A 17703-nucleotide genomic window follows, 5' to 3' on the forward strand; every position below is an offset into this window, starting at 1 on the left:
CTCTGGGAATTCTTCATCCTTTTTGCCACACTTTCCTCATTTCTGCCTGTAAATTTGCCCTCACTGAGTTCCTCTGGCTGTGTATGTAGCGTCTTCAATGACGGCAGTGTCAGCATTCCCCGGTCAGCTAGTTCTTCTGTAACTCCATTAATGTTTGATTGATATTGGATTGACCAAAAAGTTCGTTTGGGTTTTTCCGTAAGATGTTACAGAAAAACCCAAACAAGCTTTTTGGCCAACCCAATATTTCACTTCCAGTATTCACTGTTCTTTTCTTCGCTGTACTTTAATCTTTGTTGGCCAGTTTCCTCTTTTGATTATCCATTGTTGTCAAATGCCACCTGAGTTTACCCCTGGAGGCAAGGAATCAACACAACTACATAATTTGCCATGTATGTGTGAACCGAATAACAGATGTGCAGTGACCAATCACGACAGACTTTGAAAAAATTAATGTGATTAAATCACTGGTTATGATCACATCTGTTTTTTACGTCCTGATTTGTGCACTGAGGAGCTAACAGGGAAGCTTGGCTACGCAGTTACTTATAGTTGATGGTAACGGAAAATTGAACCACATTGTTGGAGACTGGTATTATTTAACTAAATTGTGGTAACTGAAATTCATGCGTGTTGGAACCAAGCTGAGAAAACTCACTGTATATAAAATCACTAAAAGTAATAGTAGGTCCATTGCCATGATAATGGATACTGAGCCAAAAACTCTTAAAGCATCCAAATTCTTGTCTATATAAGAATTATTTTATTGGGCCAATTGAAGGATAATTTGGGTAAAATAAATTAACAGCTTCCCCTTGAAATGTAGACCAAAATAAAAACCAGTATCTAAAAGGTTAGATATTTAAAATAAATAAAATCATTGAATAACTAGGGGAAAATACAGAAGAATTAAATTGTATCAAGCCCCTGGAGGAACCAGGATTTTCAAAACTTCACGTATTTTATTACATAAAAATTTTAAATATGTTTGTGTGTGTGTGTGTACGTTCTGAAGTAAAATAAAAAGACAAGAAAAAACAACAGTAGTATATGAGAATGTCTGTTTTCTAAAACCCTTGTTAGTATATGATATTAAGAGAAAGAAAAAATTTTGTTGATTTTATAGACCGCCCAAATAACTAATATTTGGTTACTTAATGTCAATTTTATTATTTTAATAATTAAATATTATCAAAGGTTAAATATTATGTATTTAATTCTATTTGAAACAATTATAATATAAATAATTTACTTAAATAATACTTATTATTTAAACATAATAGTTGTTATACTTGTTTTTAATTACTGAAAACCTTTTTTGCTGGCTACCTATTTTTTTTCCTGAATTATCCATATATTCTTTTCTGCATTTATAAACTGATAATTATTTATTGGATTGGTATATGCTCTTTTTATAATAAATACATTAAACTTTTGGAGGTGGGCTCATTTTCTGTAATAATTTTTCCAAGTTTGCTTTCATTGTCTGGTGTATGTAAGATTCTTCTTATTAAGTCCTCTTGTGATCTGTTTTTCAGGGGGGAAAGAAAACCCAAAATTGATTTGTTTAGAACTTGTATTGCTGCTATTCCAAGGTTGATTCCTGATGGTATGAGCAGAACTGACCTCATTGAATTGTTAGCAAGGTAAATGAGAATTACTGTTTGTGAGGTTACCTTTTATCTCTTTAAATCTCTTTAAATTTCTAATGCACCCCTGTTACTATTATCACTAAAAAAGTAGTGATAAAGACATTTTTAATCCTTTATTTGATAAATTTCTAAACTCCCATTTTGTCTTTTACGTTTTGTTAACACTTTCTCCTCATTCATTTGTTGTTGTTGTTGATGAAATTTAATCTTAAGATGTATTTAATGACTTTAATTTCATGGCAGAGAGGTCAAAGCCTTTCTTTCCCCAGGGAATGAGAGCAACGAATGACCTGATATCCTAAATGTGAAATCCTAAAAGTATCTTTTTTTTTAACATCTTTAATAGAGTATAATTACTTTACAATGTTTTGTTAGTTTCTGCTGTATAACAAAGTGAATCAGCTATATGTATACATATATCCCCATATCCCCTCCCTCTTGCGTCTCCCTCCCACCTTCCCTATCCCACCCCTCTAGGTGGTCACAAAGCACTGAGCTGATCTCCCTGTGCTATGAGGCTGCTTCCTACTAGCTATCTATTTTACGTTTGGTAGTGTCTATATGTCCATGCCACTCTCTTACTTCGTCTCAGCTTACCCTTCCCCCTCCCTGTGTCCTCAAGTCCATTCTCTACGTCTGTTTCTTTATTCCTGTCCTGCCCCTAGGTTCTTCAGAACCTTTTTCTTTTTTAGATTCCATATATATGTATTAGCATACGGTATTTATTTTTCTCTTTCTGACTTACTTCACTCTGTATGACAGACTCTAGGTCCATCCATCTCACTACAAATAACTCAATTTCGTTTCTTTTTATGGCTGAGTAATATTCCATTGTATATATGTGCCACATCTTCTTTATCCATTCATCTGTTGATGGACACTTAGGTTGCTTCCATGTCCTGGCTATTGGAAATAGTGCTGCAATGAACATTGGGGTGCATGTGTCTTTTTGAATTACAGTTTTCTCTGGGTATATGCCCAGTAGTGGGATTGCTGGGTCGTATGTAGTTCTATTTTTAGTTTTTTAAGGAACCTCCATACTGTTCTCCCTAGTGGCTGTATCAATATACATTCCCACCAGCAGTCCTCACTCATTTTTTAACTGTTAAGGTTCTTCTGGATTCCCCTACAAATCCTATTTTTAAATTCCTTGCCTTTCCATCTAGTACTGTTTCTTAGGACTTGTATACCATGTTGTCTCTTAACATACGGGCATTATCAGTGTATGACGGCCCCACTGGGCAATTAGTGTGTTAACTCCTACAGTCATTTCTTTAGCACCTAGGATGATAACCAGGTCTCATTTTCACTTTTTCCTCTTATTGCAGAGGCCATAGCATTCAAGTTTTTATCTCTTTTTTCTACTAGGCTCTGTAAATGAGTAAATAACATGACATCCAAACTTAAATACCAGCTCCCAAAAGTAATTCTAAGTTGAGGTGATGGCCTTTTGAAAAACCCCTTTGTTGACATAGTTAGGGATTCTCTTTAGATAAGGGGTCAGCAAACTTTTTTTCTTAAAGGACCAGATAGTAAATATTTTAAGGTTTGCAAGTCACGTGCTGTCTGTCACAGTTACTCACCTTTGCCACTGTAGTGCAGAAGCAGCCACCTGTGAAGGCTCCTGGCTGGATTTGGCCCTTGAGCCATAGTTTGCTGGCCCCAGCCTAAAGGGAAAACCAAGTGCAAAGACTATCAGGGCAGCGATACTTGATCACATTGAAGGATGTTTACTGCTCGCTGGGCACTTATCACTAAGTCTTAAGTTAAATTCACAATGAATAAACAGTTAATAGACCACTCCAGCAACCTTGTCTACCTCCTTGAAAACACCTAGCATTTCACACACCCGCGCACTACCTATCCTCAGCGGTTGCGGGTTGCACTCAGGCCTTGAATGGTATTGGTCTCTTAGGATTACGAGGAGAAGAAAGGGGTTACTTTTTTTTTTTTTTTTTGCCCTACGCGGGCCTCTCACTGTTGTGGCCTCTCCCGTTGCGGAGCACAGGCTCCGGACGCACAGGCCCAGCGACCATGGCCCATGGGCCCAGCCGCTCCACGGCATGTGAGATCTTCCCGGACCAGGGCACGAACCCATGTCCCCCGCATTGGCAGGCGGACTCTCAACCACTGCGCCACGAGGGAAGCCCAGAAAGGGGTTACTTTGAAACTTTGCACCATGAGATAAATTCATCCCTTCCCACTCTTGTCTCTTAATTCTTGCTGTAAATTAAATTGCAGAGTTATGAAGTTCTTGTCAGTGTTAGGGAGGGAAAATAAGTTTTAATTATTTATAATGCTATTCCTTGGGAAAGCAGTAAACAACTCTCATCCAATTCCACTCTTACTCCTCCCGCCTCAGTTTAACTCACCTACATCTTTGTGGACGGCAGTCCATATCCCCCACCAAAATGAAATTGCATCTCCAGGGGGCAGGGATAGAGGAGCAAATATCTCGACAGTGATTGACAGTTTGCTTTGCTATTTATAATACTTTGCTTCTTTCCCCTGTGGTATTCACTTACCAGTTAGTTTATTTTGGCAGAAAGAAAGATTCTAGGGTCTGCTTACTTTGTCCCCAACTCCTATCATTTGGAATTGTGATGTCTAAATCTTATTTACTTAGAATTAAAGTAAGCAAACAAACAAAGCAAAGATACACTGTAAATTTGCATACCTGTCTGCTGTCTCTAGGGAAGGTCAATTTGTTCTCCTGCCTTAAATTATTCAGGCACCATTCTCTTCATGGCTATACCCTGAGTCACACAGATAGGTGTAAATTCGTGGATTTAAGGGATGTTAAAATGACCTTTAAAGCCAGCAGCACAGAATCAGTCACTCCCCTAGCCCACAGTATTGCCTTTGGTGCCACTGTCAAAGACAGAACACTGGGCTAGAGACCCTTGATCTGACCCCATGTGGTACTTCCAGTGCGCTGCTCTAACTGCTGCTGCTTCGTGGCTCACTCCTAGGTCTCTGTAGCTATAATACATTTTCTCCTCAGTCTCATGGTCAGTTGAATTTTGGCTTAGTGAAGACCAGAACTGAGCTCAGCAGGGTGAAGACTGTGGTATCTCCTCTCACGTAAATCACGCAGCTCTCTACCTCTGTCATGGAGGATAACTCCAACTTTCCAGCTGCCCAAGCATGTAACTGTGGCATACTTTTTAATACACCTGCTTTTCTTTATTCATTCAGGCTGTTTCTAACTCTGATGCATGTGTCTTGATGGTCAATCCTAAAAATAATACTCTACAGCCCCAAACGGAAACTCATATTCATATAGCATTATATATTGGTAGCTTCACTGCTGCAGCCATGTTTTATGATTTTCTTGTTTATCATTCTCTTCTTTAAGTTCCATTAAAATCCTTTAACTAATATTAATTCATGTCCTCATATTGTATTGATGTCTTTAAAAGGTAATTATATGTAGCCTCTCCTATAATTTATTTAGACTTAAACTCTTGAAGACCTTATGGGTTCGTTTGACACTTTTTTTTTTTCATTTTCTTTCTAGGCATACCCCATTTATGAAGTTACTCCTAAATTTATTCTCATTCTCACTGTCAAGAATTATTTCTGTTAAACTGATTCCATCTTGATTTGTTGTATTTCTTTCTTCACAATCAGCCATCTTATGTTTAACTGTAACCTCAGCAGCATGAAAGGAATGATAGAGATAAATCATGTCCTTTCCAGTAAAGGACTAAATAAATATGAGCTAGCGCTAAGGTATTATATGATTGGACGTAATTTTTGATTGATTATAGGATAACTTATGGCATTTTAAGGACTAAAGAATTTTTTTATGTAATTCTGATTTGTCAGTCTGTGTTTTCTAAAGTACAGCGTTTGAATTATGATCAAACTTATTATTCTGAATTATAGTACAAGTACCAACTAATATTAGTAGATTGACATGTGAATTTAAATAAATGAATATAGTTTAGCATAAGGATGAATATAGCACAAAAAGTGAACATTGGTTCCTATCTTCTTCTTATGAACCAATTGAAAGGATATATTTTTTAAATTCTTAGTTTTACATTTTAGATGATAAAACTCTTTGGAAGGTTTTTGAGGTTTGCTAATGGAATTTTGTTCTTGGTAGGCTCACAGTTCATATGGATGAAGAACTACGTGCTCTGGCTTTCAATACTCTGCAGGCACTAATGCTTGATTTTCCAGATTGGCGGGAGGATGTTCTTTCAGGATTTGTTTATTTTATTGTTCGTGAAGTGACTGATGTCCATCCCACGCTTCTTGATAATGCCGTAAAGATGTTGGTGCAATTAATAAATCAGTGGAAACAAGCAACCCAAATGCATAACAAAAACCAGGACTCACAGGTACCAAACTCTTTTGTAGTGTCTCTTTGTATGTGGTCAGTGGTAGATGACCAATGATGATGTTAAAACATATTGACTTTCTCAAAAACTAAAAGTTTTATTAGTTTTACTTCCTTTCAAAGTGTTTGTAATCCCTTAAGCAGAACTTTCCTATAGTTTATCTATTAAATACATAACATTTGCGTGTCCAACCTTTCCAACTTTCTTTCTTTGGTAATAATTATTTTTAGTTTTTATTTTTATTTATTTATTTAAAATTTTATTTATTTACTGGCCGCATTGGGTCTTCGTTGCTGCACGTGGGCTTTTCTCTCTAGTTGTGGCAAGCGGGGGCTACTCTTCGTTGCGGTGCATGGGCTTCTCATTGCGATGGCTTCTCATGTTGAGGAGCACAGGCTCTAGGTGTGTGGGCTTCAGTAGTTGTGGCACACAGGCTCAGTCCTTATGGCTCACGGGCTCTAGGGCACATGGGCTTCAGTAGTTGTGGCACGTGGGCTCAATAGTTGTGGCTTGCAGGCTCTAGGGCACGTGGGCTTCAGTGATTGTGGCATGTGGGCTCAGCAGTTGTGGCTCGCAGGCTCTAGAGTGCAGGCTCAGTAGTTGTGGGGAATGGGCTTTGTTGCTCTGTGGCATGTGAGATCTTCCTGGACCAGGGCTCAAACCCATGTCCCCTGCATTGGCAGATGGATTCTTAATCACTGAGCCACCAGGGAAGTCCCGGTAATAATTATTTTTAAATGAACATAGAAATTAGAGGCAATTCTAGCTCACATTTAGGTTGTTTCCAATATATTTAAAGCTGATATAATAAAAAATTTTGGTAGCCTTTCAGCTGAGTTATTTGATTGTTTTATCAAAGGCACCAGTCCCCATTTCACATTACAGCATGTGTGCTTCTTAACCATAAAAGTTGCTCAAATTATTGATTTGTGATAATGTGTTAAGTCATAGAATCCTGGAATATTAGAACTGGATCATCTAAGCCAACCCAGCTTCTCAACCTTTAAAGAGCCTACAAATCACAGGGGCCTGAGAATCTCTCTTTTTAACGAGCTCCTAGGTGATGCCACGTTGCTGGTCCACACTTTGAGTACAAAGGATACCATCCAATCCCCTCACTTTCCATATGGAAATGTTAGGCCAGTAGTGACTTTAAGTGTCAGCTCTAAGGCATTTACAAAGTAGCCAGAGAGTGATAGAACTTAGGTACAGAATTCCTGTTTAGACTGCCAATTAAATGCTTTTTTCACTATGTGACTATGACATTTTTATAAATTAAATGTTATTTAAATTTCTTGAGCTGAGACAGACCTATAGCCATCATTTTTATGATTTGCTTTACTCTTTAGTAATTGTTTTACTAGAATGTCTATACATACATATATTTTTTAACTTCTGTTTATTTTTCAAGCATGGTATGGTTAATGGAGCTTCTCATCCCCCTCCTCTGGAAAGGAGCCCGTGTTCCAATGTATTCCATGTGGTCGAAGGGTTTGCACTTGTCACTCTCTGTAGCAGTCGACCTGCCACTAGGAGATTAGCTGTCAGTGTCCTTAGAGAAATACGGGCTTTATTTGCACTTTTGGAAATACCTAAGGTAAGATTTAGACATCTCATCCAGCTACCTAATGAAAGTACTTAAAAACTCCTTTTGTCCATCCTTATTCCATTTCTGTTTTTACCGACAGGGATAATTTACTTTATAACAAGATCTTTTTGACAGGGTCTAAGCTCACCCACCTGCCCTCGATTCCATTTGTAACAAATAGGGCTAAAGTGAGTTTTAATGTTTACCTAGGTTTGACGGCTTTTCTGAAACATTCCTAAACTTTTTTAGACATGTGATGTCTTTTTTATAGGGTGATGATGAATTAGCCATAGATGTGATGGACAGGCTGAGCCCATCCATTCTTGAGAGCTTCATCCATCTCACTGGGGCCGATCAGGTAACTTTAATGATTTTGTGCTATTCAATCGTGTGTTGGAACTTAAGACATACGTACATACATGAGTTTCTTTTACAAATGTCATGCATTAGAAAGTATTTTTGAAAATGGTAAAGGGCTTTAAAAATAAAAAATACTTTTAAAAAAGTGGCATACACACACACAAAGTGGCACTAGTTTATGCTATGGTCAGTACTCTTCCCACAGAAATAAAAATATTTCATCTTTGTAAAATTCCAACCATTCCAATCTCAAAAATTTCTCTTAAATCTGAAGCTGCTGTCGACTACTGTTTGCTATTTATTACGGTATATAATATTCTTGATCTATATATGTTGGTTAAAAGGCTATGGAGAAAATTTTTGTTGAAATTCGAAGCAAAAAATTGCGCTCTGCACCTTCAGTAACTGTATTTGTTGGCTTTGCCACGTAAATTTAAGTGCATAGAGTAAATATAAAGTATTTTATGCCTGAGTCATATGTAATTTGACTCATTAAGATGAAGAAAAACACTTTGTCAACACATACATAAGAAAGCTGATGCGAACTTTCTTAGTTTGGCTTGGGGGAAGAAAAGATCATATATCAAGATTTCAAAACTGATATAAGGATAACCATCACACTTTACTACTTGAAATTATTTTCTTCCCGTTTTGGAATACCTGGACAAGAGGTTTCTGTGCTTTCCACATAACACTTGGCTCTCATACCTAACGTGTTATATGTAACCAAGAGAAATATTAATAAATTTTATAAACCTAAGAGATGGTTATAAATATGTGCAATTTAAAGCATTCTGTTTTAGATTATTAACCATGAATTGAGAAATGGATGGCTGTCTCTAGTGCCTAAAACAATGCCTGACTCGGAGCGGGTACTTATGAATATCTGTTGAATGATCGAGTGAATTGGGCCTCTGTTCAGTTTAAGACTCCGGTTTTTGTTGTTGTTTTGTTGTCATTGTTGTTGTTTGAATCATAAGTAATTTGCTCTTAAGGTAAGTCTTTATCTCTTCAGTATAAGAGCTTTGAATATTATTGAGCAAATATTTGAGAATATGTACCTCTGGAGAGGAGCCCATTTCCCCGTCTGTTCCACTTATGCATATATAGGGCACATCAGCATGAAAGTTCATGGTTCATTTTTGAGTTCTCTAGCAGCTTCAGTATGCCCGTGAAAGCTGCATATTCATACATGAATTACATAAGTAGTGGTTCTTAAACTTTTTGGTTTATGGATCTTTTTTGAGACTAACACAAACTATGGAATCTCTCTCCAGAAAATTGCATGTACACAAAACAGCTTATATGCAGTTTCAGGAATTCTCTGCTTATATTACCCCTGTTTAAGAACCTCTGTTCTAGAAACTAGCAATAGGCCACTTATAGTTAAAAGCAATTTATATGGCAAAACTTTGAAAGTTGTTGAAATATACAATAATCGATTGGTTTTGTGTTTTTTTTCTCTGCATAGACTACTTTGCTGTATTGCCCTAGCTCAATAGATTTACAGACATTAGCAGAATGGAACTCTTCTCCTATTAGCCACCAGTTTGATGTGATTAGTCCATCGCACATATGGATATTTGCACATGTGACCCAAGGCCAAGATCCATGGATTATAAGTCTCTCCAGTTTTTTAAAGCAAGAAAACCTTCCAAAACACTGCCCTACAGCTGTGAGCTATGCTTGGATGTTTGCGTACACAAGACTTCAGTTGTTATCCCCACAAGTTGATATAAAGTAAGTTGTTTTTCTAGTGCAAGTTTTAAAATGTATAGACTGTCAGCCTTCATAAGGTATGCATTTGAAAAGTTCTACAAATTGGAAATCCCATAAATAACATGCCATAACATACTGGTATGTGAAGAAGGGAGATGAAAGTTGTAAAGGATCCAGTCTCATTATCCTTTCATTCTTTTCGTATAATTTGGTCTCACCAATTTGTAATCGTTCATTTACTTAATAACACACTGCTTGGTACGTAGTTTGTGTCCAGTGAATGAAAGAATTAATGAGGAAATCATCCAAAAATGAAAATGGATGTGAGTATAGATAAGTTTGTAGATAAAGGGTGAGAAGTGAAGGGAAACCGAGTTCAGTGACCTTACTTTTCCTGACAGCATTGTAAGGAAGGCCGTCCACTGTTAGGGATTCGTGATAATGACATTGGTTTTAGTTCTGAGGATAATGGTAAAGAGTTGGAGTAACTGGTGATGTGATGGAGAGTTGACCAAGGCTTTATAACTGCAGGTTAGTCTTGCTCTTAAATTTTAAAGAGAATTTATTTGAGTTTGGGTTCCTGATTTCACCTTATCCCACATGCCATTGATCAGATTGCACGGCATGAGTCCTCCTGTCATAACTTGACCATATAAACCCAACACCTGGATAAACTTAACACCTTCAGCTCATATTAAAGCCTGCACAGGGCTTCCCTGGTGGCGCAGTGGTTGAGAGTCCGCCTGCCGATGCAGGGGACACAGGTTCGTGCCCTGGTCTGGGAAGATCCCACATGCCGCGGAGTGGCTGGGCCCATGAGTCATGGCAGCTGAGCCTGCGCGTCCGGAGCCTGTGCTCCGCAACGGAAGAGGCCACAGCAGTGAGAGGCCCGCGTATCGCAAAAAAAAAAAAAAGCCTGCACAAACCTGGCTCCTCCAGTCTGTACTTTCTCCCTTACTTTCTATCAGTGCTATCCATGTACTTTATGTTGGAGCCAAAATAAACCTCTCAGAGTTCACTGAATGTGGTCTGCAGTGTCTATTCCGTGAGTTTTTGTTCACATGAACCTAGAATGCCTTTTGTTTTCTTTATGCCCTGCCCATATCTGACGCATCGCAAATTCCACCTTATTTTTAAAGCCTTCTCTTATATCTCCAACCCAGAGTAATTATTTCTTCTTTTGCATTTGTGTGTATCTATATGTACATATATATATATAAACATATATACACACGCATATATTTTTTGTTTTTCTTTTTACTGTTTATATATATATATATATATACATACATGTTAGTTATATATCTATGTAGATTCTCAGGTATTGTGTATTGGATGCTGGTTTTTTAAAGAAGATTGACACATGCCACCTTGTGTAACATTTATGAACTTATTTAGTCTCCTTTAATTACCATATTTTAAATTATAAGCGCCTCTCCTACCACCATTCCCTATATCCCCTTTCTGCTCTATTTTTCTTCATCAAACTTAGTGCCATCTGACATTGTTTTATTTCTCTATTATATATCTCCCCTAGCACACATGATGGCAGTGATTTTCATTTTTTTAGCAGGTTTCTGTTTTTGTTTTTTTTACTGCTGTCACAGTGCTCTGAACATTTTTAAAATACTGAGAAACGACGAATCAGTGAAACGATATGTATTATTTATCAATAGATTATAAATCTATTGAAGGTGAGGAATAAAACTTAGTATTTTCCCTGTCTTTGTTTTGCTCTCAGTCCTTAATCCCAACAGAATTTTTGGTATTTGGAAAGATTTATGGAATTGTTCCAGAATATCTTATTGGTCTGATATCTCAAAACAGAAATTTGATAGAAGCCTTAAAAATGTAGATATTCTAGGGGAGGGGGAAGGGTAAGCTGGGACAAAGTGAGAGAGTGGCATGGACATATATACACTACCAAATGTAAAACCGATAGCTCGTAGGAAGCAGCTGCATAGCACAGAGAGATCAGCTCGGTGCTTTGTGACCACCTGGAGGGGTGGGATAAGGAGGGTGGGAGGGAGGGAGATGCAAGAGGGAAGAGATATGGGGATATAAGTATATGTATAACTGATTCACTTTGTTATAAAGCAGAAACTAACATACCATTGTAAAGCAGTTATACTCCAATAAAGATGTTTAAAAAAATGTAGATATTCTTTGACTCTGCTATTCCATTTTCAGGAATTTACTCAAGAAAATAATAAATCATTTATTATAATTAAGCATATAGCCAAATGTATAGTGTTGTGTATAATAGGGAAAAATTACTATTAGCTAAAATATCTGACAGTGAAAATATGGCTGTATCAATCATGATAATCTCTATGATATATGGTCATCAAAAATGATGTCATGGAAGTATATTAATTTACATGGAAGATGTTTAAATATATATGTTAAGTATAAAAAAGCATGTACAAAACAAATGAAACAGTATTCAATTTTTATTAAATGAAAGAGATGTATTTACACCTTTATTTTAATGTATATGAGTTGAAGATATGTAGAAGACTTACAGTGCTTATTTTGGCATAGGAGTAAAGGTGATTTTCATTTTGTTTTCACTTTTTTTCCCTACGTGGAGCATGTATAACAAGTTATAAAATGTGACCTGATAAAATATTAACTGTACTCACAGAAGTAATAGATTAGGTTAAAATGATCCTATAATGTGTTTTGTTTTTCAATCTAATATTTTATTCATTATATCTTATTCCGCCAAGATTCAGTGGTAGTAATAAAAACTGTATGCTAACCATCTCCCCTAAATTGATAGAAATTTAGCTTTAGTTTTAAAAAAAAACTTTTCAAAACATGTATTATTTATGTCTTCCTGTTTTTCTTCTTCTTTTTTTCAGTAGCCCCATCAATGCTAAGAAAGTAAATACTACCACGAGCAGTGACTCATACATGGGCCTGTGGAGAAACTACCTGCTTCTTTGCTGCAGTGCGGCGACTTCCACGGCATCTTCAACATCTGCGGGTTCCGTGAGGTGCTCTCCTCCTGAGACGCTGGCGTCCACCCCTGATAGTGGCTACAGCATTGATTCTAAAGTAAGTTTTCTGCACCTGCCACTGAATCCAAATGGAAGCATAAAAATAATGTTTTAAAATTTCTTTTTCAGGACAATAAAATAACTTGGTTGAAAAGTGCATTAGTTACTTGGACTAATACTGAAAATAGTTCAAGAAATCCTATTACTATTTTTATGGGTTCTTAGTTGGAATCAATAATGCGTAAAGTTTTTCTTTTAGAATTTCCCTGGATTATGTAGGGGTACAAATAACTTGATAAGAATAGTGACATAGTCTTCATGATATGACACAAAATATTATCAGGTAGTTGGAGGAAATTGACAAAACTTAACACCTGGGTGTCTAACTTTAACACTGATGACTCTTTTAGAAGTAATTTTTTTGCTCATTTTTACAGATCGAGAGAAATAGGCTGATGGATAAACAGCCTATTATATGATGATGAGTGTCTGTAAGGAATTAAGAGACCTGCAAACCCCACTTCCATTAACGAACTTGTAGCAAGCCATTGGATAAATCATTTAACTTTTTCAGATTATGTACACCACAAGTGAATTTTGAAACGACTTTCATTCTAAAATGTCACCTATCCATTGTCCTTGACCAAATACTGTTGAAATGTCAAATTATTTAGTTGGATGTACTATCATTAGTGGCTGCGATAAATATAATATTTTTTTTTCCAGATTATTGGCATCCCATCCCCTTCATCTTTGTTTAAGCACATAGTTCCAATGATGCGCTCTGAGAGCATGGAAATCACAGAATCCCTTGTTCTAGGTCTTGGCAGGACCAACCCAGGAGCTTTTAGGTAATTATCTTTGCATGTTTTCTCTACGCCCTAAAATAGCAAATGTGGCTCCTTGGAGAGAAGGTGAGGTAGAGTACTTATTATCAGGATAGTTGCATATCAGTCCTGACTTTTACCAGCTAATTAGCCATTTAACATTTAACAGGTTATTTACTTTATCTGAGCCTTTATTTCCTCATTTTGATTGAGTAAATAACACCATATTTTCTTCAAAGAATGGTTATGGAAATCAAATATATATTATACATAAATACGTTCTAGAAATTATAAAATGCCGTGTAAAGTTGTAATATTTTCCTACATGATTTATTTACACAGTGATTCTGTTAGTTTGTAATCTTGATCTGTTGCTTAAAACTGTAGTTTTTTTCCCCTTCTTGTTCAAGAGAATGACTATTCTTAAAAGAAGTATTTATGTACATATTTTATATTATTCTTGGTGTTTTTGATAGTCATAAAGCAAATTCTTCATTTTTGCCTGAGTTTCTGTTTTGTTATTGCCTGATGAATCCTGACTTTATTCTTTTGAGGTTGTCCTCCATTGATATGGGGTGATGTTTGATGTTTTGTCTCCAAGATAACATGTACAACAGAGAATAGGTTAATAAATTGTAGATGTGGGGATAGCATTCATTATAAATGAAGTGTTGGAAGATAATTTTATGACAAGTAAACACACGATCGTGCTAATAGAAAAAGTGGGATACAAAAATGATCTCAATTTCTTAAAAAACAAATCCCCATAAATAGAAACAATTCTGAGGCAGATACTTTAAATGTCTGCAGCAGTTTCTATAGATGACGAAATCGTGGATGGATTTTATTTTCTTCTTATTTTTTTGTATTTTCCCAATTTCCTACAACGAGTACATTTGCAATTTAAAATCAGAATATAAGCAAAACAACAAAAAGATTATTTTCATGAAGTTCATACCCTTTGACCCATTAATCTCCTTTGTAAGGATTAATCCTACGGAGATAATCAGAAATGAAATCAAAGGTTAATGTACAAAGATGTTCACTGGACAGTATTTATTTAAAAAGTTAGATAAAATTTAATGAAACAGTAATAACTGAAAATGGTTAGGAAAATTATCAGTACTAGAGCATTACGAATTAATTAATGGCATGTGAAAGTGGTTATTGCTAGTGTTAATTAAAGAAAAAGGGATACTATTTTATATATGTTGGAGTTTCAACTACGTAAAATGTATGTGGGTTGAAAATGAATGAATAGATTGTATTTATGTCTACAAATTAGAATAGGTGGCCTATACCATTTTTTCTGTTTTCCAAATGTTCTACAGAGTGCATGTTATTTCACAATCAAAACAAAACAAAACAGGGAATTCCCTGGGGGTCCAGTGGTTAGGACTCCACGCTTTCACTGCTTAGGGCCTGGGTTTGATCCCGGATCGGGGAGCTAAGATCCCACAAGTTGCACGGTGTGGCCAAAACGAAACCAAAACAAACAAACAAAAATACAATAAAAATTGTGTTTAAAACAGTAGGATTAGGGTTAACACTTATTAGTTTACATCATTATATTAATATTTACATATTTCTACATGTCAGATTATATATTTAGCTATTAATTAAATGAATGTATATCATTTTTCTTCTAGGGAACTAATAGAGGAATTACATCCCATAATTAAAGAAGCGCTTGAACGAAGGCCAGAGGTAAGCTGTGTCGTTTTCTAGCATTAAATATTTATTTGGCAAACGGTTAAAATTGGCTTCTCTATTCTATACGATATAACAAAAGTTAGAAGTTCAGAAGTAAATAAGTAAATAAGTCTAGTGCAGTTTTCAACATTTTAAAAATGTGTAGAACTCTTCCCCCCCCCCCCCCACAGGAGGTCCTACTCAGAAACCCATTCTGTAATACAGATATGTAATTGCTCTACCTGAAGTTAGGATGGTCAGAGTCTGGATTGGAGCCGCTCACCTTCTCTGTAAATGACCAGATAGTATTTCCATCTTTGCAGGCCATCCTGTCTCTGTTGCAGCTACTCAGTTTTGCTGCCTAGACAACTAAACAAGTGGGTGTTGCTCTGTAGTCCAATAAAACTCTGTTTATAGTTACTGGCAGCAGTGGGTCAGAGCTGGCCTGAGGGCTGTGTTTTGCCAGGCCCAGGTCTAGATCCCCAAATCTACACATCAGGTTCAGAGCAACTTTCAGAAGCCACGTGTCTTTTGGGACAGATGATATGTAATCCATAATTATAACAATTATTCTGCACTCAAATAAAGTCATAGATAAAGGGTTACATGAGCTACAGAGAAGAAAGCCTCCGATTCTGCCTGTGGTGTAAGAGAATGCTTTATAGGTGAAGCATGACCTTTGAGGTGAATTTTTGAAGCATAGTCCCCAGTGGACAAGCAAGAGAAAGACATTCTAGGTAGAGGAACGGCATTTGCAAACTTTATTTAAAAATTTTGGACATTGCAGATTTTTCTTTGTAATTATGTCATGGGGAAAGTGACTGAATGTTAGGCTGGAAAGCAAAAAAGGAACTATCTTATGAAAGGTTCTTGGTTTCAGCTTTCTCCAGTAGACCAGTGGCAGTGCCCCATATGGCAGTGGAATCTGAGAATTCGCTGGGAGAGCTTGCTAAAAATTATAGATTCCTGGGCCTATTCAATGAGAATCCCTGGAACAGAACTCAGAAATCTATTTTTTAAAGCACCTTATATGAGTCTGATGTAGAACATTGAATGAGAGTCACTGCTATTAATGTTGGAGATCCTCTGAGGAATTTTAGCAGGAGAAGGAGATGGTGACAATAGCTACTTTTTATAGGGAACTTAAAACAGCATCTGTAAGTCTTCACTCCTCGATTGTAATTCAGCCCTGTGGAGTAGTGATAGTATCTCCATTTTGTAATTGATTAATTTTTGTTTCAGATTGATCGTGTTGGTTACAGTGCAAAATGATTTATTAGAGCGAAGTGGAATTGGAAATAAAATTAAGTAGCAATATTTGTACTTACAAATTTCAGGGCAAAAAGTCATCTTAGCAGGTGAATAGATGTGCACAGTGATGTGCCTTGAATGTATGATATATTTTGAGAGCATTAGATTCACAATCTTTCTATGGACACAAAGTGAAAACAGGTCGACTAAAACTTTGCAAAAATCCTCAAAGATGGTTAAAAAACCATTTCATTCAATATGAATTGCAGCAGACTTCATAAGAGCTAAAAGAAACAGTAAATTTAATGAATTGGTTAGCCACAAATTGGCCTGCTTTTGGAAGGTAGAAAACTGGATTGTGGACATGAAAGTGAATGACTAATTTTTAATTGCTCTGTATTATGAAAATTATATCATAAATGACATAATGAGCTATAGAAGAAAGTGCTATAGGAGATGAATTATATCTTACCATTATATGAGTTTCTGTTAGAAGCAGAATCAAGTTAAGATGTTACAGCTATCACCCTAGGCGTTAGTACTTTGGCCCTACTAAGACAAACATATTAATTCGTGCCATGATGATCAAAGAAATTTGTTTTTGTTTGTATTTTTGTGTGTCAGAATTAATTGTTAAGTGAAAAACCATGGCATGAGCAAAATCTGTGGGGTTTCTCAGTCCCCTGTGTGATATTTTCCCTGCCCTTCTGTCATATTATTTGGGAGTATCTTAGGGATTCTTTACCATCCAAAGGGAACAGTTTACTAACTGTTTCAGTTCCTCTAAAGTTGTCAGATTAGCAAATCTGACCTAAAAGTAACTGTAAAGTGTAGAATTTTATTTTCTCCCCTCATAAGTGTTACTACTGTGTAAAATGTCATTTGATTTTATTTGGCTCGTTAATTTCAAACTATCCACACATACCTTTTTGATGCAATAGCCACCAGAGTGCCCAAAATCTACCTTGCACAAGCAAAATAATGAGCCCCCAAGCTCTAAGACATTCACATTATTCTTTCCAAGTTACACCAGCAACTTTTCTGTCAACGTCCTTGAAGGATTTTTAATTAACATCTTTGTTATCTTTGGAATAGAACATGAAACGACGCAGGCGTCGAGATATTTTACGAGTACAACTGGTACGAATATTTGAACTGCTGGCAGATGCCGGTGTCATTAGTCACAGGTTAGTATTGGATTTTGATTTTTTAAACTTTTTTAAAACTAGGGACCGTAATATTTTTTTCTCTGAGGAA

General features: G+C 36.3%; 1 protein-coding gene across 2 annotated transcripts in view; it reads left to right on the forward strand.

Annotated features, from left to right (window-relative positions):
• Positions 1–17703, forward strand: part of FRYL (FRY like transcription coactivator) — a gene marked incomplete at its 5' end in the record, with an annotated part of 142930 nt that overhangs the window by 52022 nt on the left and 73205 nt on the right. For both annotated transcript variants that reach the window (XM_082652707.1, XM_082652708.1), the window contains 9 exons: positions 1539–1646; positions 5767–6004; positions 7416–7601; positions 7864–7950; positions 9424–9692; positions 12539–12734; positions 13403–13527; positions 15153–15210; positions 17542–17633. In XM_082652707.1, the coding sequence (XP_082508833.1) occupies positions 1539–1646; positions 5767–6004; positions 7416–7601; positions 7864–7950; positions 9424–9692; positions 12539–12734; positions 13403–13527; positions 15153–15210; positions 17542–17633 (1359 nt within the window). The remainder of the gene's footprint in view (positions 1–1538; positions 1647–5766; positions 6005–7415; positions 7602–7863; positions 7951–9423; positions 9693–12538; positions 12735–13402; positions 13528–15152; positions 15211–17541; positions 17634–17703) is intronic.

Source organism: Grampus griseus, assembly GCF_964374135.1.
Source record: "Grampus griseus genome assembly, chromosome: 4".
Classification (NCBI taxonomy): Eukaryota; Metazoa; Chordata; class Mammalia; order Artiodactyla; family Delphinidae; genus Grampus; species Grampus griseus.